This window comes from Pelophylax lessonae (assembly GCF_965119305.1).
Source record: "Pelophylax lessonae genome assembly, chromosome: 12".
NCBI classification, from domain to species: Eukaryota; Metazoa; Chordata; class Amphibia; order Anura; family Ranidae; genus Pelophylax; species Pelophylax lessonae.
The window spans coordinates 41,739,326-41,766,471 of NC_138779.1; the positions used below are offsets into that span (position 1 = coordinate 41,739,326).

General features: G+C 48.3%; 1 protein-coding gene across 1 annotated transcript in view; it reads right to left on the bottom strand.

Annotated features, from left to right (window-relative positions):
• The window catches only part of JAM3 (junctional adhesion molecule 3), a 94,439-nt gene that overhangs the window by 17,374 nt on the left and 49,919 nt on the right, over nt 1-27,146 (bottom strand). The window contains exons 3-5 of the mRNA XM_082273499.1: nt 22,916-23,029; nt 5,984-6,136; nt 1,543-1,745 (exon numbers count right to left, since the gene is read on the bottom strand). Coding sequence (XP_082129625.1) covers nt 1,543-1,745; nt 5,984-6,136; nt 22,916-23,029 — 470 coding nt within the window. The remainder of the gene's footprint in view (nt 1-1,542; nt 1,746-5,983; nt 6,137-22,915; nt 23,030-27,146) is intronic.

Genomic DNA, 27,146 nt, shown 5'->3' on the forward strand with positions numbered 1-27,146 from the left:
TGAACTTCTTCTGCAAATAACGTTTTTTTTTAAATTAAATTGCTCCTCTGTTTAACCCCTTATTAAACCTTAATTTCCTCTAATCAGCCTTATTAAAGTGGAGTTCCGGCCTATTTTGCAACTTTAGTGATTCCTGGAGTGCTCGCTATGCTGATCAACAATTGGGCATTTTCAATTTTTTTCGGGGGTCCCTTACCTCATTTTCAGGGCATTTTTGATTGTACTCCCTCCTTCTCCCCCCTCTGTGGCCACGGCCACCGACATCACTTCTGCCTTTGCATTGCATCCTGGGAGCTGTTTGTCATCACTCCCAGGGGGCTGGAATCAGGAAGAACTCCCAGAACACTCCCTGGAATCAGGAAGAAGGACACAGCAGATTACACTGCGGCTTCAGATGCCCCCATCCAAGATGGCCGCGCCCCCTGGGACTGCCCATAGGCGTAGCCAGACTTTTTTTCTGCCTAGTGTCATACTCCCATAGGGGGAAGTATAACCCAATGGTTAAGAAGATCAGGAGCTGTATCCGTCAATGAACGAAAGAGAAATGATGATTTTTACATGTAGGAGAGAAGTGTTAGAATAAGCTTGGGAGGCAAGAGTTACAAAATTGCCATCTTCTTTCTGGTCTGTTAACTGGAGTGTGGAGATGGTAAAGAGTGGTGAGGAAGTATCCCATTGGATCAAGCATAGAGGATACACAGGGGAAGGAGAGCTATTAAAGCATCATTGACCTGATAATTAACCATAAGGGGTCATTAACATCTGGTGAGTGTCTCTCACAGAGGGAGTGGGGAAGACACTTGAGCACTTTTACGGTTGATGTGAAGCACGTTTGTGGGTGAAGGTAATAAACCTGCACTAACTTTCTTTTGGAAAAGCACTTTATTATTTGCAGTGGGGGCATTCATTTTTTTACAATAGCAGCACTTTTAAACTTCGTGGAATTGGAAGAACATTTTGTCCAGTTGTTGTTTTGATTTTAAAGACTGCATTGATTGATCTATAATTTGGTTTTCACAGCATAGTAATTACACATGCTTAAATTTAAGTCCCTGTTCACACTTGTGTGACTTGTCCTGAGAATAGGGACTGCAAAGTTGCATGAGAAGTCGTACCCCATGATTTCCAATAAGTACCATTCTTATCTGAAAGACTTCAAGTCACAGCAACTTCAAAGTAGTCCCTGTACTACTTTAGTCTGACTTTGATGCGACTTGAGCTCCACAGACTCCAAGATTACACAGGCATTGCTTCAAGTCACGTCAAAGTCACGCCACTTTCAGGTCAAACAAGTATGAAAGGGGCCTAAGGAAGAAAAGATCAAGAAGAATACACAAATGAGTGCAGAGGGTAATTATGGATTATCAAATGTATTTGGCTGCCTCACACATATTATACCTTGCTATTCCTAATTATATAAAAAGGCCAAGATCAGACACTGTGACATAATCATACCTGCTTATCTGAATATTTTCCCACCCCACATATCTCCCCACTATACCAGGATGCCACTTTTTCATACATGATGACCACTAGTCTTACCAAGGTTCCAGTATTGGGGTTTGAAGTAAAAGATGAATTGATAAATTTTGGGCTGGTTTTCGAGTCATCAGGCATTGCGTCGTTATTGTGATACCATCGATACACAGAATTGGGGTAACCCTCATTCTCCTGGCAATACAGAATGGCAGACTTTCCCACTGGAACAGACTTGGGCACTCTGCATTGGGGAGTCACTGGTTTTACTGAGGAAGAAAACAGAAAAAGTATTACATGCATCTTCATACCGGTAACAATGGCTAGAGATTTACTAGAAATGACAGATAGGAGTTAGCAAAATAAGTGGAGGAAAAGAAAGATCTGTCTCACCATTCAGCGCTCCCACACTGAGAAGACCTGAAAAGTTTCACCGTTCAGTGCCACCACACTAGGAAGACCTGAAAAGACTCCCCATTCAATGCCCCCACGCTAGGAACACCTAAAAAGTCTCACCATTTAGTGCCTTCACAATAGGAAGACCTGAAAAGTCCCACCATTCAGTGCCCCCACAGTAGAAAGACCTAAAAAGTCTTATTATTCAGTGCCCCCACCCTAAGACGACCTGAGAATTCTCACCATTCAGTACCCCTACCCTGAGAAGACATGAAAGGTCTCACCATTCCGTGCCCCCACCCTAAGACGACCTGAAAAAGTCTCACCATTGAGCACCACCACACTAGGAAGACATGAAGTCTCACCATTTAGTGCCCCTATACCAGGGGTCTTCAAACTATGGCCTCCAGTTGTTCAGGAACTACAATTCCCATCATGCCTAGTCATGTCTGTGAATGTCAGAGTTTTACAATGCCTCATGGGATGTGTAGTTCCGCAACAGCTGGAGGGCCGTAGTTCGAGGATCCCTGCCCTATACTATGAAGACCTGAAAAGTCTTGCCATTCAGTACCACCACAGTAGGAAGATCTAATAAGTCTTACTATTCAGTGCCCCAACACTAAGAAGACCTCAAAATCTCACCATTCAGTATAAAGTCCCATTCCTGGGCAGTTCTAATATTCAAAGCTAGTGTTGAAGTTTCCTGCCAGGTCCAACCTTCACATTCTTACTGGCTCATCACCATTAATCTACCTCACTGGAATGAGCAGGAGGCAAAAAAAAATGTTGAGCCAAGCTTTGACACTGAATGAAGAACAGCTGAAGCTTTGTAGCAAGAACCCGACATTCATCTGTAACTAAAAACTGCATAAACTGTGTGCACTGAAAAATGTACATATTCTGAACAAGCAATAAAAAAGTGTTTTAAAACCCTCTTTGTGTTGTATCTTTAGACATTGTGGAGATCATCATCTTCAAATTTCACAACACAGGCATTAAAATCTTAGCTCTTTTCCTCTTACTTTCTATTTCAATAGAACAAAGCAGCCTGCAAGCCCTCTAATGTAAACACACAGCAAATGTTTATCAGATCATGGCAGCCCTCTAACAAACACACAGCAAATGTTTCCAAGCTATTTTAGGGCTGATTTGCACAAGCAGCAGTGTTGAATGCACAGACGCAGGTGTGCACTGACAGGACACAGTGCTGAAGCACCAATCCTGATGCATTGCACCGTTTCCCTTTTTTCTGTTAGAATTTTATGGAAATGTCACCAGTTGACATTTCATTAAATTCTTTTACACAGCAGTGTTGGGATGCAGGTTTCTGCTGCAGCACGCTGCACTGGAAAAAAAAAGTACTGCATGCAACACAGTGGTGTGAACTGTGAAATTGCCTTGTCTTTGTGTCAGGACTCCGCTTGGCAACGCAGCTCAGCGCATCCCAGTGCAAATGGTGTGAATGAGCCCATAAACTGACTTTATTATGTTCTTTGAGAATTATCTGCTTCACATGCAGCTAGTGAGGTCAGTAAGAGCCAGTTCACACTGGGGCGACTTGTCAAGCGACTTGGTCGCCTGACAAGTCGCCGTGGGTCGCCTGCCATAGATTAGCACAGGACCCGTTCTAATAGGAGCGACACAAGTCGCTCCGACTTAGAAAAAGGGTCCTGTACTACTTTGGGGCGACCTGCATTGACTTCAATGATATGAAGTCCGTGCATGTCGCGCCGAGGACGCGGTGCGCGCTGTGCACCGCGACTTCACAGGTCTGATCATCAGATACATACTTTTTGAACTCAGGCTCACTCATAGTGTTACTAGTTGATACCCCTACTTACTGCACAGTATTAAACTCCTTGTACTGATTGCTGATAATACTACTTATATACACTTTAGAAAGGAGTCCGATACTTAGATATGTCACCTATAGCTATCACCGTGGATGCCACACTATGTTGGTTTGTGCTTGGGTTTGTCCCGGTTTGTCCTGCCGGGCCTTCGTGGACCCCAGGCCCACAGCTCCCAGGATAGATATTCCTAGTGGCAGCCAATGGAACATGAGCATGCGATTTCTTTTTAACCACTTAAGCCCCAGCCCTATTACGGACACTTTTTGTTTACAAGTTAAAACCAGTATTTTTTCCTAGAAAACTACTTAGAACTCCCAAACATTACATATATTTTTTTAGAAAAGACTCTGGAGAATAAAATGTCGGTCATTGCAATATTTTTTGTCACGCGGTATTTGCACAGCGGTCTTTAAAACGCCATTTTTTTGGAAAAATTTAGAAAAATCACATTTCACTACATTTAAAAAATACTAAACAGTAAAGTTAGCCCATTTTTTTCTATATTGTGAAAGATGATGTCACACCGAGTAAATAGATACCCAACATGTTACGGTTTAAAATTGCGCCCCCCCGTGGGATGGCGACAAGCTACGGTCAATAGAGAGCTCAATAGACGACGCTTTAAATTTAACGGTTACCAGTTTAGAGTTAGAGTGTGGCTCTTTTTTTTTTTAATTATTGCCCACGCTCTGGCGATCGCGGCGATACCTCACATGTGTGGTTTGAACAGCGATTTCATTCGCGGCTCGACTTCTGTATATGTTTTTTTTTTGTGCGCGAGCTAACGGTGACGGGGGCGGCTAAATTTTTTTTTTTCCCATTTTATTTTTTTTAAACTTTATTACAGGTTTTTAAAAATAAAAATCTGATCACTTTTATTGCTGTCACAAGCAATGTAAACATCCCTTGTCACACCAATATGTAGTGACAGGTACTTTTTATGGAGGGATCGAGGGTCTAAAAGACCCCAGACCCCTCCACTACACTTCCCTGTATGCAAAACGCCAAAAACTGCGTTTTTGCATACAGCCGTTTTTAAATTTGCCGCTTTTTGCAGCACAGTAACCCGGAAGTGACGTCATGGACGCCACCTCCGTGTTACGTCATCGGAGACCCGATCAAAGCTGTTTCCGGCATTCATCGGGACTCCATCCAGCCGGCGGACGTGCCGGCTGGGTGCTCGGGGCTCCCGGTGGTATACCCCCGCAAAGTCTGCCGACGTAAATATAGGTCGATATGCAGTAAATGGTTAACAGATTTGTAAGTATGGGCCCCTTGGTGGCCCCTTAGTGTTTTTCATTAGTATAACATTATCCACTATTTTTATTACATGCCACAAACTGTTTTATTTCTTAAAAATTATGTATCGCATCAACCCCTGTGGAAGTGAACGGCTGTTGACGAAACGCATCGGGTTACCAGGATGCATTTTCATACCTACCATGGATTGTTCTATAGAATACTGTACTTTAACATGAATATATAATATACTATGTATAACATCACAAATCTGATTTTGTCTGTGTTTACTTGCTGACATTGTATGTTCCAATAAACGTGCATTTTATATTTCATCATTGGGCATGTCGCACCTCACTTAAAGTCCCATTGGAAAATCTTTGCAACTTTCTATGTTATTTAGGAATGGACGTGCCTCACAGGGTGCATCAGGTTTTATAATTCATTGGAAATCATTGGATACAACTAGTCATGCGACTTTGCAGTCCCAAGTCGCACAAGTGTGAAAGGGGCCTAATGCATTTAGGTAAAAAACCGTCAGCTTTTACAACCACTTTAATAATCATAGTCTGGGCACAGGTGCAGGTTAAGGGTTTTGTAGATAACATGTACTGTACCTCTATATAACTAAACATTATATCAGCATAAGTTTTAAATTGTTTTGGAGACAGCCTCTTTAAATTGGCCAGTAAATGGTATCGCTCTGCTTGGGTAAAAAGAAACATATCTCAGATATGAAATCTGCTTCAATGTGTGGAGACAGTTCCTAAAGCCGGACCACTGACATCTGGCAACTATAATATGGACAGTCAGAAACTGACAATTCACCAATAATTCAACTAGATGAGACGACTAGCATCTGAAAATGACAACCTGATCATCGGCCTCTGGCAGCTACAACTGACTAGCATTATCTGTTCTGTCTGAGATATCTCCAGAGAGCCAGATGTTGCTGGCAACACATAAAATAACACAGAATCAAAGTGTGGAGTATTTTAGCATGTTACAGCAATGCTTACCTTTGACAGTGAGATTAATGATAATCTCTGCTAAATTCTTATGGTCGTCCACAGCGGCCACTTCGCAGCGATACGTTCCACTGTCAGTCCGGCTGGTATTAAATATAACCAACGAGCTTTGGGACTGAATTTCAGCACGACCTTTTAAGTCTCCTAATACAGAAAAATACAGATTTGCTTAAAAAGTACATGCATTTCAAACTACTGTACTAAGTACATAAAACTGTTCACGTCAGTTTCTACACAACTATCTAACGTCCCCACCACAGTCACATACTATTATTATACATTTATGTAGCACTGACACATTCTGCAGTGTTGTACAGAGATCATTGCTCAAGGAACCCCTAGCAACTGCTGGAAGAACCCTAGTTGAGAATAGCTGCTCTAATAATTTATCACCCTTGCCTGTGCACCCATTCCCCACATCACCCTTGCCCATTCTAGTCATCACCCTTCATTGTGTGCCCCTTCCTCTAATCACACATCACCCTTAACTGTGCACTCATTCCCCTCATCACCCTTGCCCCTTCCTTTTATCACCCTTCACTGTGTGCCCCTTCTCATCACACCTTTACTGTGTGTCCCTTCCCTTCATCACCCTTCAGTGTGCACCCCTTTCACATATCACCCTTAACTGTACACCCATTCCTCTCATCGCCTACTATTGTACACCCCTTCCTCTCATCCCCCTTTATTGTACGCCCCTTCCTCTCATCCCCCTTTATTGTACGCCCCTTCCTCTCATCACCCTTTATTGTACGCCCCTTCCTCTCATCCCCCTTTATTGTACGCCCCTTCCTCTCATCACCCTTTATTGTACGCCCCTTCCTCTCATCCCCCTTTATTGTACGCCCCTTCCTCTCATCACCCTTTATTGTACGCCCCTTCCTCTCATCACCCTTTATTGTACGCCCCTTCCTCTCATCCCCCTTTATTGTACACCCCTTCCTCACATCACCCTTCACTGTGCGCCCCTTCCCCTCATTACCCTTCACTGTGTGTCCCCCTACTCATCATACCTTCAAAGTGCGCCCTCTCCCCTAATCATGCATTCAAATTGCACCCCTTCCTCTCATCACCCTTTACTGTGCGCCCCCTCCCCTCATTATGCCTTCAAAGTGGGCCTCTTCCTCTCATCACCCTTCGCTGTGTGTCCCCTCCCCTCGTTACCCTTCACTGTACACCCCTTTCCCTCATCACCCTTCACTGTGCGCAGTTTCTTCTCATCCCACTTTACTGTGCGTCCTTTCCTCTCATTACCCTTCACTGTGCACCACTTCCTCTCAACACCCTTCACTGTGCGTCCCTGCCTCTCATCACCCTTCACTGTGCACCACTTCCTCTCATTACCCTTCACTGTGCACCACTTCCTCTCATCACCCTTCACTGTGCACCACTTCCTCTCATCACCCTTCACTGTGCGTCCCTGCCTCTCATCACCCTTCACTGTGCACCACTTCCTCTCATTACCCTTCACTGTGCACCACTTCCTCTCATTACCCTTCACTGTGCACCACTTCCTCTCATCACCCTTCACTGTGCACCACTTCCTCTCATCACCCTTCACTGTGCACCACTTCCTCTCATCACCCTTCACTGTGCACCACTTCCTCTCATCACCCTTCACTGTGTGTCCCTGCCTCTCATCACCCTTCACTGTGCACCACTTCCTCTCATTACCCTTCACTGTGCACCACTTCCTCTCATCACCCTTCACTGTGTGTCCCTGCCTCTCATTACCCTTCACTGTGCACCACTTCCTCTCATTACCCTTCACTGTGCACCACTTCCTCTAATTACCCTTCACTGTGTGTCCCTGCCTCTCATCACCCTTCACTGTGCACCACTTCCTCTCATTACCCTTCACTGTGAACTACTTCCTCTCATTACCCTTCACTGTGCACCACTTCCTCTCATTACCCTTCACTGTGCACCGCTTCCTCTCATCACCCTTCACTGTGTGTCCCTGCCTCTCATCACCCTTCACTGTGCACCACTTCCTCTCATTACCCTTCACTGTGCACCACTTCCTCTCATCACCCTTCACTGTGTGTCCCTGCCTCTCATTACCCTTCACTGTGCACCACTTCCTCTCATTACCCTTCACTGTGCACCACTTCCTCTCATCACCCTTCACTGTGTGTCCCTGCCTCTCATTACCCTTCACTGTGCACCACTTCCTCTCATTACCCTTCACTGTGCACCACTTCCTCTCATCACCCTTCACTGTGTGTCCCTGCCTCTCATCACCCTTCACTGTGCACCACTTCCTCTCATTACCCTTCACTGTGAACTACTTCCTCTCATTACCCTTCACTGTGCACCACTTCCTCTCATTACCCTTCACTGTGCACCGCTTCCTCTCATCACCCTTCACTGTGTGTTCCTGCCTCTCATCACCCTTCACTGTGCACCACTTCCTCTCATTACCCTTCACTGTGCACCACTTTCACTGTGCACCACTTCCTCTCATCACCCTTCACTGTGCACCACTTCCTCTCATCACCCTTCACTGTGCACCACTTCCTCTCATCACCCTTCACTGTGCACCACTTCCTCTCATCACCCTTCACTGTGTGTCCCTGCCTCTCATCACCCTTCACTGTGCACCACTTCCTCTCATCACCCTTCACTGTGTGTCCCTGCCTCTCATTACCCTTCACTGTGCACCACTTCCTCTCATTACCCTTCACTGTGCACCACTTCCTCTCATCACCCTTCACTGTGCACCACTTCCTCTCATCACCCTTCACTGTGCGTCCCTGCCTCTCATCACCCTTCACTGTGCACCACTTCCTCTCATTACCCTTCACTGTGCACCACTTCCTCTCATTACCCTTCACTGTGCACCACTTCCTCTCATCACCCTTCACTGTGCACCACTTCCTCTCATCACCCTTCACTGTGCACCACTTCCTCTCATCACCCTTCACTGTGCACCACTTCCTCTCATCACCCTTCACTGTGTGTCCCTGCCTCTCATCACCCTTCACTGTGCACCACTTCCTCTCATTACCCTTCACTGTGCACCACTTCCTCTCATCACCCTTCACTGTGTGTCCCTGCCTCTCATTACCCTTCACTGTGCACCACTTCCTCTCATTACCCTTCACTGTGCACCACTTCCTCTAATTACCCTTCACTGTGTGTCCCTGCCTCTCATCACCCTTCACTGTGCACCACTTCCTCTCATTACCCTTCACTGTGAACTACTTCCTCTCATTACCCTTCACTGTGCACCACTTCCTCTCATTACCCTTCACTGTGCACCGCTTCCTCTCATCACCCTTCACTGTGTGTCCCTGCCTCTCATCACCCTTCACTGTGCACCACTTCCTCTCATTACCCTTCACTGTGCACCACTTCCTCTCATCACCCTTCACTGTGTGTCCCTGCCTCTCATTACCCTTCACTGTGCACCACTTCCTCTCATTACCCTTCACTGTGCACCACTTCCTCTCATCACCCTTCACTGTGTGTCCCTGCCTCTCATTACCCTTCACTGTGCACCACTTCCTCTCATTACCCTTCACTGTGCACCACTTCCTCTCATCACCCTTCACTGTGTGTCCCTGCCTCTCATCACCCTTCACTGTGCACCACTTCCTCTCATTACCCTTCACTGTGAACTACTTCCTCTCATTACCCTTCACTGTGCACCACTTCCTCTCATTACCCTTCACTGTGCACCGCTTCCTCTCATCACCCTTCACTGTGTGTTCCTGCCTCTCATCACCCTTCACTGTGCACCACTTCCTCTCATTACCCTTCACTGTGCACCACTTTCACTGTGCACCACTTCCTCTCATCACCCTTCACTGTGCACCACTTCCTCTCATCACCCTTCACTGTGCACCACTTCCTCTCATCACCCTTCACTGTGCACCACTTCCTCTCATCACCCTTCACTGTGTGTCCCTGCCTCTCATCACCCTTCACTGTGCACCACTTCCTCTCATCACCCTTCACTGTGTGTCCCTGCCTCTCATTACCCTTCACTGTGCACCACTTCCTCTCATTACCCTTCACTGTGCACCACTTCCTCTAATTACCCTTCACTGTGTGTCCCTGCCTCTCATCACCCTTCACTGTGCACCACTTCCTCTCATTACCCTTCACTGTGCACCACTTCCTCTCATCACCCTTCACTGTGTGTCCCTGCCTCTCATCACCCTTCACTGTGCACCACTTCCTCTCATTACCCTTCACTGTGCACCACTTTCACTGTGCACCACTTCCTCTCATTACCCTTCACTGTGCACCACTTCCTCTCATCACCCTTCACTGTGTGTCCCTGCCTCTCATCACCCTTCACTGTGCACCACTTCCTCTCATTACCCTTCACTGTGCACCACTTCCTCTCATTACCCTTCACTGTGCACCACTTCCTCTCATCACCCTTCACTGCACCACTTCCTCTCATTACCCTTCACTGTGCACCACTTCCTCTCATCACCCTTCACTGTGCGTCCCTGCCTCTCATCACCCTTCACTGTGCACCACTTCCTCTCATTACCCTTCACTGTGCACCACTTCCTCTCATTACCCTTCACTGTGCACCACTTTCACTGTGCACCACTTCCTCTCATCACCCTTCACTGTGCACCACTTCCTCTCATCACCCTTCACTGTGCACCACTTCCTCTCATCACCCTTCACTGTGTGTCCCTGCCTCTCATCACCCTTCACTGTGCACCACTTCCTCTCATTACCCTTCACTGTGCACCACTTCCTCTCATCACCTTCACTGTGTGTCCCTGCCTCTCATTACCCTTCACTGTGCACCACTTCCTCTCATTACCCTTCACTGTGCACCACTTCCTCTAATTACCCTTCACTGTGTGTCCCTGCCTCTCATCACCCTTCACTGTGCACCACTTCCTCTCATTACCCTTCACTGTGCACCACTTCCTCTCATCACCCTTCACTGTGTGTCCCTGCCTCTCATCACCCTTCACTGTGCACCACTTCCTCTCATTACCCTTCACTGTGAACCACTTCCTCTCATTACCCTTCACTGTGCACCACTTCCTCTCATTACCCTTCACTGTGCACCGCTTCCTCTCATCACCCTTCACTGTGTGTCCCTGCCTCTCATCACCCTTCACTGTGCACCACTTCCTCTCATTACCCTTCACTGTGCACCACTTTCACTGTGCACCACTTCCTCTCATCACCCTTCACTGTGCACCACTTCCTCTCATCACCCTTCACTGTGCACCACTTCCTCTCATCACCCTTCACTGTGCACCACTTCCTCTCATCACCCTTCACTGTGTGTCCCTGCCTCTCATCACCCTTCACTGTGCACCACTTCCTCTCATTACCCTTCACTGTGCACCACTTCCTCTCATCACCCTTCACTGTGTGTCCCTGCCTCTCATTACCCTTCACTGTGCACCACTTCCTCTCATTACCCTTCACTGTGCACCACTTCCTCTAATTACCCTTCACTGTGTGTCCCTGCCTCTCATCACCCTTCACTGTGCACCACTTCCTCTCATTACCCTTCACTGTGCACCACTTCCTCTCATCACCCTTCACTGTGTGTCCCTGCCTCTCATCACCCTTCACTGTGCACCACTTCCTCTCATTACCCTTCACTGTGAACCACTTCCTCTCATTACCCTTCACTGTGCACCACTTCCTCTCATTACCCTTCACTGTGCACCGCTTCCTCTCATCACCCTTCACTGTGTGTCCCTGCCTCTCATCACCCTTCACTGTGCACCACTTCCTCTCATTACCCTTCACTGTGCACCACTTCCTCTCATCACCCTTCACTGTGTGTCCCTGCCTCTCATCACCCTTCACTGTGCACCACTTCCTCTCATTACCCTTCACTGTGCACCACTTTCACTGTGCACCACTTCCTCTCATTACCCTTCACTGTGCACCACTTCCTCTCATCACCCTTCACTGTGCGTCCCTGCCTCTCATCACCCTTCACTGTGCACCACTTCCTCTCATTACCCTTCACTGTGCACCACTTCCTCTCATTACCCTTCACTGTGCACCACTTTCACTGTGCACCACTTCCTCTCATTACCCTTCACTGTGCACCACTTCCTCTCATTACCCTTCACTGTGCACCACTTCCTCTCATCACCCTTCACTGTGCACCACTTCCTCTCATCACCCTTCACTGTGCACCACTTCCTCTCATCACCCTTCACTGTGCACCACTTCCTCTCATCACCCTTCACTGTGTGTCCCTGCCTCTCATCACCCTTCACTGTGCACCACTTCCTCTCATTACCCTTCACTGTGCACCACTTCCTCTCATCACCCTTCACTGTGTGTCCCTGCCTCTCATTACCCTTCACTGTGCACCACTTCCTCTCATTACCCTTCACTGTGCACCACTTCCTCTAATTACCCTTCACTGTGTGTCCCTGCCTCTCATCACCCTTCACTGTGCACCACTTCCTCTCATTACCCTTCACTGTGAACTACTTCCTCTCATTACCCTTCACTGTGCACCACTTCCTCTCATTACCCTTCACTGTGCACCGCTTCCTCTCATCACCCTTCACTGTGTGTCCCTGCCTCTCATCACCCTTCACTGTGCACCACTTCCTCTCATTACCCTTCACTGTGTGTCCCTGCCTCTCATTACCCTTCACTGTGCACCACTTCCTCTCATTACCCTTCACTGTGCACCACTTCCTCTCATCACCCTTCACTGTGTGTCCCTGCCTCTCATTACCCTTCACTGTGCACCACTTCCTCTCATTACCCTTCACTGTGCACCACTTCCTCTCATCACCCTTCACTGTGTGTCCCTGCCTCTCATCACCCTTCACTGTGCACCACTTCCTCTCATTACCCTTCACTGTGAACTACTTCCTCTCATTACCCTTCACTGTGCACCACTTCCTCTCATTACCCTTCACTGTGCACCGCTTCCTCTCATCACCCTTCACTGTGTGTTCCTGCCTCTCATCACCCTTCACTGTGCACCACTTCCTCTCATTACCCTTCACTGTGCACCACTTTCACTGTGCACCACTTCCTCTCATCACCCTTCACTGTGCACCACTTCCTCTCATCACCCTTCACTGTGCACCACTTCCTCTCATCACCCTTCACTGTGCACCACTTCCTCTCATCACCCTTCACTGTGTGTCCCTGCCTCTCATCACCCTTCACTGTGCACCACTTCCTCTCATCACCCTTCACTGTGTGTCCCTGCCTCTCATTACCCTTCACTGTGCACCACTTCCTCTCATTACCCTTCACTGTGCACCACTTCCTCTCATCACCCTTCACTGTGCACCACTTCCTCTCATCACCCTTCACTGTGCGTCCCTGCCTCTCATCACCCTTCACTGTGCACCACTTCCTCTCATTACCCTTCACTGTGCACCACTTCCTCTCATTACCCTTCACTGTGCACCACTTCCTCTCATCACCCTTCACTGTGCACCACTTCCTCTCATCACCCTTCACTGTGCACCACTTCCTCTCATCACCCTTCACTGTGCACCACTTCCTCTCATCACCCTTCACTGTGTGTCCCTGCCTCTCATCACCCTTCACTGTGCACCACTTCCTCTCATTACCCTTCACTGTGCACCACTTCCTCTCATCACCCTTCACTGTGTGTCCCTGCCTCTCATTACCCTTCACTGTGCACCACTTCCTCTCATTACCCTTCACTGTGCACCACTTCCTCTAATTACCCTTCACTGTGTGTCCCTGCCTCTCATCACCCTTCACTGTGCACCACTTCCTCTCATTACCCTTCACTGTGAACTACTTCCTCTCATTACCCTTCACTGTGCACCACTTCCTCTCATTACCCTTCACTGTGCACCGCTTCCTCTCATCACCCTTCACTGTGTGTCCCTGCCTCTCATCACCCTTCACTGTGCACCACTTCCTCTCATTACCCTTCACTGTGCACCACTTCCTCTCATCACCCTTCACTGTGTGTCCCTGCCTCTCATTACCCTTCACTGTGCACCACTTCCTCTCATTACCCTTCACTGTGCACCACTTCCTCTCATCACCCTTCACTGTGTGTCCCTGCCTCTCATTACCCTTCACTGTGCACCACTTCCTCTCATTACCCTTCACTGTGCACCACTTCCTCTCATCACCCTTCACTGTGTGTCCCTGCCTCTCATCACCCTTCACTGTGCACCACTTCCTCTCATTACCCTTCACTGTGAACTACTTCCTCTCATTACCCTTCACTGTGCACCACTTCCTCTCATTACCCTTCACTGTGCACCGCTTCCTCTCATCACCCTTCACTGTGTGTTCCTGCCTCTCATCACCCTTCACTGTGCACCACTTCCTCTCATTACCCTTCACTGTGCACCACTTTCACTGTGCACCACTTCCTCTCATCACCCTTCACTGTGCACCACTTCCTCTCATCACCCTTCACTGTGCACCACTTCCTCTCATCACCCTTCACTGTGCACCACTTCCTCTCATCACCCTTCACTGTGTGTCCCTGCCTCTCATCACCCTTCACTGTGCACCACTTCCTCTCATCACCCTTCACTGTGTGTCCCTGCCTCTCATTACCCTTCACTGTGCACCACTTCCTCTCATTACCCTTCACTGTGCACCACTTCCTCTAATTACCCTTCACTGTGTGTCCCTGCCTCTCATCACCCTTCACTGTGCACCACTTCCTCTCATTACCCTTCACTGTGCACCACTTCCTCTCATCACCCTTCACTGTGTGTCCCTGCCTCTCATCACCCTTCACTGTGCACCACTTCCTCTCATTACCCTTCACTGTGCACCACTTTCACTGTGCACCACTTCCTCTCATTACCCTTCACTGTGCACCACTTCCTCTCATCACCCTTCACTGTGTGTCCCTGCCTCTCATCACCCTTCACTGTGCACCACTTCCTCTCATTACCCTTCACTGTGCACCACTTCCTCTCATTACCCTTCACTGTGCACCACTTCCTCTCATCACCCTTCACTGCACCACTTCCTCTCATTACCCTTCACTGTGCACCACTTCCTCTCATCACCCTTCACTGTGCGTCCCTGCCTCTCATCACCCTTCACTGTGCACCACTTCCTCTCATTACCCTTCACTGTGCACCACTTCCTCTCATTACCCTTCACTGTGCACCACTTTCACTGTGCACCACTTCCTCTCATCACCCTTCACTGTGCACCACTTCCTCTCATCACCCTTCACTGTGCACCACTTCCTCTCATCACCCTTCACTGTGTGTCCCTGCCTCTCATCACCCTTCACTGTGCACCACTTCCTCTCATTACCCTTCACTGTGCACCACTTCCTCTCATCACCTTCACTGTGTGTCCCTGCCTCTCATTACCCTTCACTGTGCACCACTTCCTCTCATTACCCTTCACTGTGCACCACTTCCTCTAATTACCCTTCACTGTGTGTCCCTGCCTCTCATCACCCTTCACTGTGCACCACTTCCTCTCATTACCCTTCACTGTGCACCACTTCCTCTCATCACCCTTCACTGTGTGTCCCTGCCTCTCATCACCCTTCACTGTGCACCACTTCCTCTCATTACCCTTCACTGTGAACCACTTCCTCTCATTACCCTTCACTGTGCACCACTTCCTCTCATTACCCTTCACTGTGCACCGCTTCCTCTCATCACCCTTCACTGTGTGTCCCTGCCTCTCATCACCCTTCACTGTGCACCACTTCCTCTCATTACCCTTCACTGTGCACCACTTTCACTGTGCACCACTTCCTCTCATCACCCTTCACTGTGCACCACTTCCTCTCATCACCCTTCACTGTGCACCACTTCCTCTCATCACCCTTCACTGTGCACCACTTCCTCTCATCACCCTTCACTGTGTGTCCCTGCCTCTCATCACCCTTCACTGTGCACCACTTCCTCTCATTACCCTTCACTGTGCACCACTTCCTCTCATCACCCTTCACTGTGTGTCCCTGCCTCTCATTACCCTTCACTGTGCACCACTTCCTCTCATTACCCTTCACTGTGCACCACTTCCTCTAATTACCCTTCACTGTGTGTCCCTGCCTCTCATCACCCTTCACTGTGCACCACTTCCTCTCATTACCCTTCACTGTGCACCACTTCCTCTCATCACCCTTCACTGTGTGTCCCTGCCTCTCATCACCCTTCACTGTGCACCACTTCCTCTCATTACCCTTCACTGTGAACCACTTCCTCTCATTACCCTTCACTGTGCACCACTTCCTCTCATTACCCTTCACTGTGCACCGCTTCCTCTCATCACCCTTCACTGTGTGTCCCTGCCTCTCATCACCCTTCACTGTGCACCACTTCCTCTCATTACCCTTCACTGTGCACCACTTCCTCTCATCACCCTTCACTGTGTGTCCCTGCCTCTCATCACCCTTCACTGTGCACCACTTCCTCTCATTACCCTTCACTGTGCACCACTTTCACTGTGCACCACTTCCTCTCATTACCCTTCACTGTGCACCACTTCCTCTCATCACCCTTCACTGTGCGTCCCTGCCTCTCATCACCCTTCACTGTGCACCACTTCCTCTCATTACCCTTCACTGTGCACCACTTCCTCTCATTACCCTTCACTGTGCACCACTTTCACTGTGCACCACTTCCTCTCATCACCCTTCACTGTGCACCACTTCCTCTCATCACCCTTCACTGTGCACCACTTCCTCTCATCACCCTTCACTGTGTGTCCCTGCCTCTCATCACCCTTCACTGTGCACCACTTCCTCTCATTACCCTTCACTGTGCACCACTTCCTCTCATCACCTTCACTGTGTGTCCCTGCCTCTCATTACCCTTCACTGTGCACCACTTCCTCTCATTACCCTTCACTGTGCACCACTTCCTCTAATTACCCTTCACTGTGTGTCCCTGCCTCTCATCACCCTTCACTGTGCACCACTTCCTCTCATTACCCTTCACTGTGCACCACTTCCTCTCATCACCCTTCACTGTGTGTCCCTGCCTCTCATCACCCTTCACTGTGCACCACTTCCTCTCATTACCCTTCACTGTGAACCACTTCCTCTCATTACCCTTCACTGTGCACCACTTCCTCTCATTACCCTTCACTGTGCACCGCTTCCTCTCATCACCCTTCACTGTGTGTCCCTGCCTCTCATCACCCTTCACTGTGCACCACTTCCTCTCATTACCCTTCACTGTGCACCACTTTCACTGTGCACCACTTCCTCTCATCACCCTTCACTGTGCACCACTTCCTCTCATCACCCTTCACTGTGCACCACTTCCTCTCATCACCCTTCACTGTGCACCACTTCCTCTCATCACCCTTCACTGTGTGTCCCTGCCTCTCATCACCCTTCACTGTGCACCACTTCCTCTCATTACCCTTCACTGTGCACCACTTCCTCTCATCACCCTTCACTGTGTGTCCCTGCCTCTCATTACCCTTCACTGTGCACCACTTCCTCTCATTACCCTTCACTGTGCACCACTTCCTCTAATTACCCTTCACTGTGTGTCCCTGCCTCTCATCACCCTTCACTGTGCACCACTTCCTCTCATTACCCTTCACTGTGCACCACTTCCTCTCATCACCCTTCACTGTGTGTCCCTGCCTCTCATCACCCTTCACTGTGCACCACTTCCTCTCATTACCCTTCACTGTGAACCACTTCCTCTCATTACCCTTCACTGTGCACCACTTCCTCTCATTACCCTTCACTGTGCACCACTTCCTCTCATCACCCTTCACTGTGTGTCCCTGCCTCTCATCACCCTTCACTGTGCACCACTTCCTCTCATTACCCTTCACTGTGCACCACTTCCTCTCATCACCCTTCACTGTGTGTCCCTGCCTCTCATCACCCTTCACTGTGCACCACTTCCTCTCATTACCCTTCACTGTGCACCACTTTCACTGTGCACCACTTCCTCTCATTACCCTTCACTGTGCACCACTTCCTCTCATCACCCTTCACTGTGTGTCCCTGCCTCTCATCACCCTTCACTGTGCACCACTTCCTCTCATTACCCTTCACTGTGCACCACTTCCTCTCATTACCCTTCACTGTGCACCACTTCCTCTCATCACCCTTCACTGTGCACCACTTCCTCTCATCACCCTTCACTGTGCACCACTTCCTCTCATCACCCTTCACTGTGCACCACTTCCTCTCATCACCCTTCACTGTGTGTCCCTGCCTCTCATCACCCTTCACTGTGCACCACTTCCTCTCATTACCCTTCACTGTGCACCACTTCCTCTCATCACCCTTCACTGTGTGTCCCTGCCTCTCATTACCCTTCACTGTGCACCACTTCCTCTCATTACCCTTCACTGTGCACCACTTCCTCTAATTACCCTTCACTGTGTGTCCCTGCCTCTCATCACCCTTCACTGTGCACCACTTCCTCTCATTACCCTTCACTGTGCACCACTTCCTCTCATCACCCTTCACTGTGTGTCCCTGCCTCTCATCACCCTTCACTGTGCACCACTTCCTCTCATTACCCTTCACTGTGAACTACTTCCTCTCATTACCCTTCACTGTGCACCACTTCCTCTCATTACCCTTCACTGTGCACCGCTTCCTCTCATCACCCTTCACTGTGTGTTCCTGCCTCTCATCACCCTTCACTGTGCACCACTTCCTCTCATTACCCTTCACTGTGCACCACTTTCACTGTGCACCACTTCCTCTCATCACCCTTCACTGTGCACCACTTCCTCTCATCACCCTTCACTGTGCACCACTTCCTCTCATCACCCTTCACTGTGCACCACTTCCTCTCATCACCCTTCACTGTGTGTCCCTGCCTCTCATCACCCTTCACTGTGCACCACTTCCTCTCATTACCCTTCACTGTGCACCACTTCCTCTCATCACCCTTCACTGTGTGTCCCTGCCTCTCATTACCCTTCACTGTGCACCACTTCCTCTCATTACCCTTCACTGTGCACCACTTCCTCTAATTACCCTTCACTGTGTGTCCCTGCCTCTCATCACCCTTCACTGTGCACCACTTCCTCTCATTACCCTTCACTGTGCACCACTTCCTCTCATCACCCTTCACTGTGTGTCCCTGCCTCTCATCACCCTTCACTGTGCACCACTTCCTCTCATTACCCTTCACTGTGAACCACTTCCTCTCATTACCCTTCACTGTGAACCACTTCCTCTCATTACCCTTCACTGTGCACCGCTTCCTCTCATCACCCTTCACTGTGTGTCCCTGCCTCTCATCACCCTTCACTGTGTGTCCCTGCCTCTCATCACCCTTCACTGTGCACCACTTCCTCTCATCACCCTTCACTGTGTGTCCCTGCCTCTCATCACCCTTCACTGTGCACCACTTCCTCTCATTACCCTTCACTGTGCACCACTTTCACTGTGCACCACTTCCTCTCATTACCCTTCACTGTGCACCACTTCCTCTCATCACCCTTCACTGTGTGTCCCTGCCTCTCATCACCCTTCACTGTGCACCACTTCCTCTCATTACCCTTCACTGTGCACCACTTCCTCTCATCACCCTTCACTGTGCACCACTTCCTCTCATTACCCTTCACTGTGCACCACTTCCTCTCATCACCCTTCACTGTGCGTCCCTGCCTCTCATCACCCTTCACTGTGCACCACTTCCTCTCATTACCCTTCACTGTGCACCACTTCCTCTCATTACCCTTCACTGTGCACCACTTTCACTGTGCACCACTTCCTCTCATCACCCTTCACTGTGCACCACTTCCTCTCATCACCCTTCACTGTGCACCACTTCCTCTCATCACCCTTCACTGTGTGTCCCTGCCTCTCATCACCCTTCACTGTGCACCACTTCCTCTCATTACCCTTCACTGTGCACCACTTCCTCTCATCACCCTTCACTGTGTGTCCCTGCCTCTCATTACCCTTCACTGTGCACCACTTCCTCTCATTACCCTTCACTGTGCACCACTTCCTCTAATTACCCTTCACTGTGTGTCCCTGCCTCTCATCACCCTTCACTGTGCACCACTTCCTCTCATTACCCTTCACTGTGCACCACTTCCTCTCATCACCCTTCACTGTGTGTCCCTGCCTCTCATCACCCTTCACTGTGCACCACTTCCTCTCATTACCCTTCACTGTGAACCACTTCCTCTCATTACCCTTCACTGTGTACCACTTCCTCTCATTACCCTTCACTGTGCACCGCTTCCTCTCATCACCCTTCACTGTGTGTCCCTGCCTCTCATCACCCTTCACTGTGCACCACTTCCTCTCATTACCCTTCACTGTGCACCACTTTCACTGTGCACCACTTCCTCTCATCACCCTTCACTGTGCACCACTTCCTCTCATCACCCTTCACTGTGCACCACTTCCTCTCATCACCCTTCACTGTGCACCACTTCCTCTCATCACCCTTCACTGTGTGTCCCTGCCTCTCATCACCCTTCACTGTGCACCACTTCCTCTCATTACCCTTCACTGTGCACCACTTCCTCTCATCACCCTTCACTGTGTGTCCCTGCCTCTCATTACCCTTCACTGTGCACCACTTCCTCTCATTACCCTTCACTGTGCACCACTTCCTCTAATTACCCTTCACTGTGTGTCCCTGCCTCTCATCACCCTTCACTGTGCACCACTTCCTCTCATTACCCTTCACTGTGCACCACTTCCTCTCATCACCCTTCACTGTGTGTCCCTGCCTCTCATCACCCTTCACTGTGCACCACTTCCTCTCATTACCCTTCACTGTGAACCACTTCCTCTCATTACCCTTCACTGTGCACCACTTCCTCTCATTACCCTTCACTGTGCACCACTTCCTCTCATCACCCTTCACTGTGTGTCCCTGCCTCTCATCACCCTTCACTGTGCACCACTTCCTCTCATTACCCTTCACTGTGCACCACTTCCTCTCATCACCCTTCACTGTGTGTCCCTGCCTCTCATCACCCTTCACTGTGCACCACTTCCTCTCATTACCCTTCACTGTGCACCACTTCCTCTCATTACCCTTCACTGTGCACCACTTCCTCTCATCACCCTTCACTGTGTGTCCCTGCCTCTCATCACCCTTCACTGTGCACCACTTCCTCTCATTACCCTTCACTGTGCACCACTTCCTCTCATCACCCTTCACTGTGCACCACTTCCTCTCATTACCCTTCACTGTGCACCACTTCCTCTCATCACCCTTCACTGTGCGTCCCTGCCTCTCATCACCCTTCACTGTGCACCACTTCCTCTCATCACTCTTCACTGTGCACCCCTTCCTCTCATCACCCTTCACTGTGCACCCCTTCCTCTCATCACCCTTCACTGTGCACCACTTCCTCTCATCACCCTTCACTGTGCACCACTTCCTCTCATTACTCTTCACTGTGCACCACTTCCTCTCATCACCCTTCACTGTGCACCACTTCCTCTCATCACCCTTCACTGTGCACCACTTCCTCTCATTACCCTTCACTGTGCACCACTTCCTCTCATTACCCTTCACTGTGCACCACTTCCTCTCATCACCCTTCACTGTGTGTCCCTGCCTCTCATCACCCTTCACTGTGCACCACTTCCTCTCATTACCCTTCACTGTGCACCACTTTCACTGTGCACCACTTCCTCTCATTACCCTTCACTGTGCACCACTTCCTCTCATCACCCTTCACTGTGTGTCCCTGCCTCTCATCACCCTTCACTGTGCACCACTTCCTCTCATTACCCTTCACTGTGCACCACTTCCTCTCATCACCCTTCACTGTGCACCACTTCCTCTCATTACCCTTCACTGTGCACCACTTCCTCTCATCACCCTTCACTGTGTGTCCCTGCCTCTCATGACCCTTCGCTGTGCACCACTTCCTCTCATCACTCTTCACTGTGCACCCCTTCCTCTCATCACCCTTCACTGTGCACCCCTTCCTCTCATCACCCTTCACTGTGCACCACTTCCTCTCATCACCCTTCACTGTGCACCACTTCCTCTCATTACTCTTCACTGTGCACCACTTCCTCTCATCACCCTTCACTGTGTGTCCCTGCCTCTCATCACCCTTCACTGTGCACCACTTCCTCTCATTACCCTTCACTGTGCACCACTTCCTCTCATCACCCTTCACTGTGCACCGCTTCCTCTCATCACCCTTCACTGTGTGTCCCTGCCTCTCATCACCCTTCACTGTGCACCACTTCCTCTCATTACCCTTCACTGTGCACCGCTTCCTCTCATTACCCTTCACTGTGCACCGCTTCCTCTCATTACCCTTCACTGTGCACCACTTCCTCTCATCACCCTTCAGTGTGCACCTTTTCCCATCACTCTTCACTGTACACCCCTTCCTCTCATCACCCTTCACTGTGCACCACTTCCTCTCATCACTCTTCACTGTGCACCACTTCCTCTCATCACCCTTCACTGTGTGTCCCTGCCTCTCATCACCCTTCACTGTGCCACCCTTTCACACATCACCCTTAACTGTGCACCCATTCCCCTCATTACCCTGTATTGTACGCCTCTTCCTCTCGTCACCCTTCGCTGTGCAACCCTTTCTCACATCAACCTTCACTGTGTGCCCCCCTCCGCATCATGCCTTCATTGTGCACCCCTTCCTCTCATCACCTTTCATTGTGCACCCCTTCATTTCCTCACCCTTCACTGTGCGCCCCTTTGCCTTATCACCCTTCACCGAATCACCCTTTATTGTATGGTCCTTCCTTTTTATCACCCTTCACTGCAGGGTGCCCTTTCCTCTCAACCCCCTTCACTGTGTACCACTTCCGTTCATAATTACTTCACTGTGAACCGCTTTCCCTCAATACCCTTCTCTGTGTACCCCTTCCTCTAATCATACCTTCCATGTGCACCCCTTCATTTATGCCTTGGTGCACCTTTCTATGCATGACCCTTGCATTTTTGTATGTCTCTAAATCAACCAATCACAGCCCCCCAATAACCCCCCTCCCCTCTTTTGAATATTTCTTAGCCAATATACCTTGAATATTATTCTCAAAATAGACATAGGTGGTCTCATTATTACGAGTCTTCTTCCATTCAATGCGTGGGTCATTTGTGTTGCTGTTTTTAATGATACAAGAGAGCTCCATTTCTGGCAGAAAACAGGGTAAAAAGATTGAACCTTTGCAAAATTTCTCATTTGAACTACCAACAGGTGCAACAAATATAGGAGTCTGCAGACTGGAAATTACAGCTAAAAGGTGTCTACATACATTGACGATCAATTTTCAAATGCTAAAAAAAAAAAAAAAAAATCAACCCTGAGAGGATTACTTTGTATTCACTTTTTAAATTACTTTTTACAATCAGTCACCAAAGATCAGTGCAGCATTTAGGGTGGTGGTCAGGGTCAGAGGTTAATGTGGGTGGTCAGGGGGTTAGTTGTAATGTAGGTTTTAGATTATTGTTAATTACAATGGCTTTACAAATATTACCAAGATGAAATATAACATGGGCTATAAGCATCAAGGCTAAATATCTAATGGCCACAAAAACGTGCTCTGGTATAATGCAGGTATAATGTATGAGTGGGGAAACTATAAAAAGCAAAACACGACAACTCCTGAAGCCAAAAAACTACAGCCAGACTCCATGCTTGGATGCTACGGTCAGTAACTTCACTTTTACACCTAATGCTAGGATGCGTGTGACATTAAAGTCCAACTCCAGTTTTTTGTTTTGATACTTACTAAAATTATCCCCAGACATTGCTCTTTTTCACATTTTTCTCTTTATACTTAGAAAGTCCACATCACTGTGTAGCTCCAGGATTTTGCATGCTACTGCTGCCATCCCATTTCTGTCTGCATAATGCTCTGCATCTGTGAACATGCGGTCCCTTGCCACCCACTGCACACAGCTACCACCCAGGAGGAGGAAGTAGCTGTCATCAGGTGAACACTAAAAGTGCTGTGCTAAACAAAGTGATTACACTGCAAAAAATTGTGAAAAAAAAAAATGCCCACTTTCATATAGTGGTCTCATTCTTCACTGAAAGATCAAATGCATCAATACATCCACCACCAGTGCAATGGGCCGACACCAGAAGTGAATATATGAAGGCTTACCAGATTTCCGTGACCTCCTAACTTAAAAGAAAGGTCACAAATCACACAAGGTAAAGCTTTCAGGCACACTGTATGATACTGTATGTATCATACTGTATGTATGTACGTACTATGTATGTATGTACTGTATGTATGTATGTATGTATACTGTATGATACTGTATGATGATAGTATTTCAGGTTCAAAAAGGCCCAAAGATTGTAAATTATTTTTACATTAGATGCAAAGAGACCACCCAAGGCCATTTCACAGGACTTCTTCTGCTACCAAACTCGCTTATACTTGTCACTCAAAAAAAAGCATAAAAACAACTCCAAGACGTCATTTCACAAAACCAATCCTATGCTCAAGTGGGAAGGTGACCTACAAGAGAAATATTCACAACACCAGTGGTCACAGCCATTCCGATACTCTTATGGGAGTTTCGAAAAGCACAAATCATTGGGAACTATCACAGAAAATCCTCTCTCAGTGGCAGTGGTGTATTTAGGTTTTGTGCTGCCCTAGGCCTGACTAAACTTGTGCACCCCCTAATTTAAATATAACCCACCCCTTCCTGTAAAGGCCGTACCCCCTTCCTGTTTATGACCTGCCCTGTCATCTGTAAACCACAGACCACAACCACAGTCTATCAGTGCCCATCAGTGCAGCCTCATCAGTGCCCATCAGTGCAGCATATCAGTGCTGCCTTATTAGTGATTTGCCTCCTGGACGCTGCCCTCCAGCCCAATTCGCCCCATATGACTGGCACTATACTAAACGTGTAGCACAAGCCGACGGGGACCCCTTTCGTGCGGGATCTGGGAGGAGGCTGTTTTTTTTTTTCGTGTGGGGTGCAGCTTTTTTGCTGCCCCCCTGCAAAGTGCCACCCTAGGCCTGGGCCTTGTAGGCCTAGGCCAAGATACAGCACTGCTCGGTGGTACCGCACCCCCTACCGCCTAAATTCTACCCATCCCACTCCCCTCTATGCTGGCGCACTTGTGGCCAAGTGGGTAATTTATATCATAGCCTCTGGTCTTGCAAGAACTTAACGAGTTTCTGGAACCAAGTGTTTGGTTTCATTTCATCGGTGACGGGTGTACCGACCAAATCCACCCAGCCCTTCTAACCCTAGGTATAGATTTGCTACCAGTAAACACTAGGTGGGTGGTGGCGCACATTTTACTGGCATCCAGAGGAACCATTACCAGACGCTGGAAATGTACTGAAGCCCCTAATCTTTCCGAGGAAGTAACCTCTCTCAAACTCACATTTGAATACGAAAAGTCATTGGCACTCCGCTCTCACTCTCTTCATGTGCACAACAAACACTGGGAACCCTGGACCCTTTGGAATAATCAATGATTGTTTCTGCTTATTGTCTATATTTGTCTTTCTTTTACTTAACTACTGCTACCTACAATACATTCTGTTGTTTCAATGTATCATGACTGTTGAATGCAATTTCTCTGTACCTGTTGTATAAAACCCAATAAAAACTATTTGAAAAAAAAAAAAAAGCATTAAAAAAAGAGACCCATGCTCCACACTGTGAACCAGCTACAGCAATTTTATTAAAAGATAAAAAATTGCACTCACACAGAAGAAAATCAGATACAGCTCTGTACTGTCACATCAAAATCACCATGAGGGACACCTCCAATTTGTGAAGACATCACATGTGTGGCTCTGCACTGATGCGTTTCGTCAAACATTTTCAAAAGACTTTGACGAAATGTGCCAGGGCGGAGCCACACATGTAATGTCACCGTGAACTGCAGGTGTCCCTCGTGGTGAATTTGATGTGACAATACAGCATTGTATTTGATTTTCTTCTGTGAAAGTGCAATTTTTAGCTTTTAATAAAATTGTGATAGGGATCGACCGATTATCAGTGGGGTTGATATTCAATTTTTTTGAAGCATCAGTATCGGTCACAAACTTGCCGATATGATGGATATTGCTTTAAGTCTACAAGTGATTGTACCGGAGTGATGCCTGCAGCTACAGGCATCACCCCGGTACCGTTTTGTAGAGCGGACAGTCGGCTTCCTTGTAATAACAACCAATGTGGCTAGGCAGCCAAGGAGGCGCCCCCCCCCCCCTTCCTGCTGCCTTCTGCCACTCTGCCTTGGTCTCTTGTCCCACCGGGAGGCCCGAGCGACCAGCTGGCATGTCTGCCGCCTGAAGACCCGAACAAAGCCGTAATTGGCCCAGATCGGGACTCCGATATAGTAACCCTGGGAGCGATGTCATGACATTACGTCCGGTTACTGGAGCCTTAAAGGCGCCAGATTTAAAAAAAAAAAAAAAGGCAGTATTCAAATAAGCCAAACTTGGCCTTTTGAATGCTTTTAAGTGCAGAGGAGGGATCTGGGGTCTTATAGACCCCAGATCCCTCCATAAAGAGTATCTGTCACTGCCTATTACTGTCACAAGGGATGTTTACATCCCTTGTGACAGCAATAAGTGCGAACAAAAAAACAAATCGATGTAAAAGGACAGTGTAAGAATAAAAAATTTAAATGTACAGAAAATCGGCACCTAATATTGGCTATCTGCCTGTAGGGTGGCCGGAAATCCGAATCGGTATTGGCCCTTAAAATAAGACCTACCCTGAAACTAAGACCTACTGTTATTTTCGGGGAGGGCTGCAGTATAAGCCCTACCCTGAAAATAAGCCCTAGTTTAGTGTTTGTAAAATCCTAGAATGCACTTTATTACTGTTTTATATAATGTCCTGTGTGTTTCTGTAATCTAATAGTGTGAAATACCTTTGGTACTTTTAGATTAAACACTATTAAATTACAGAAACACACAGGACATTATATAAAACAGTCATAAAGTGGATTCTAGGATTTTACAGACACTAAACTAGGTTCACACAGGGGTATCTTGACAGGTAGGGAGGGAGAGAAGACCTACCCCGAAAATAAGCCCTACTGGTGCCAAAATTAATATAAGACCCGGGCTTATTTTCGGGGAAACACGGTAATAGGTGGTTTACACTATGTGAAGCATGGGTCTAATTTTATGCTTTTTTTTGAGTGACAAATACAAGCGAGTTTGAGTCCTGTGAAATGGCCTTGGGTGTCCTCTTTGCATCTAGTTTGAGAGTAATTTAAAGTGGTTATAAAGGTAGAAGATATTTTATCTTAATGC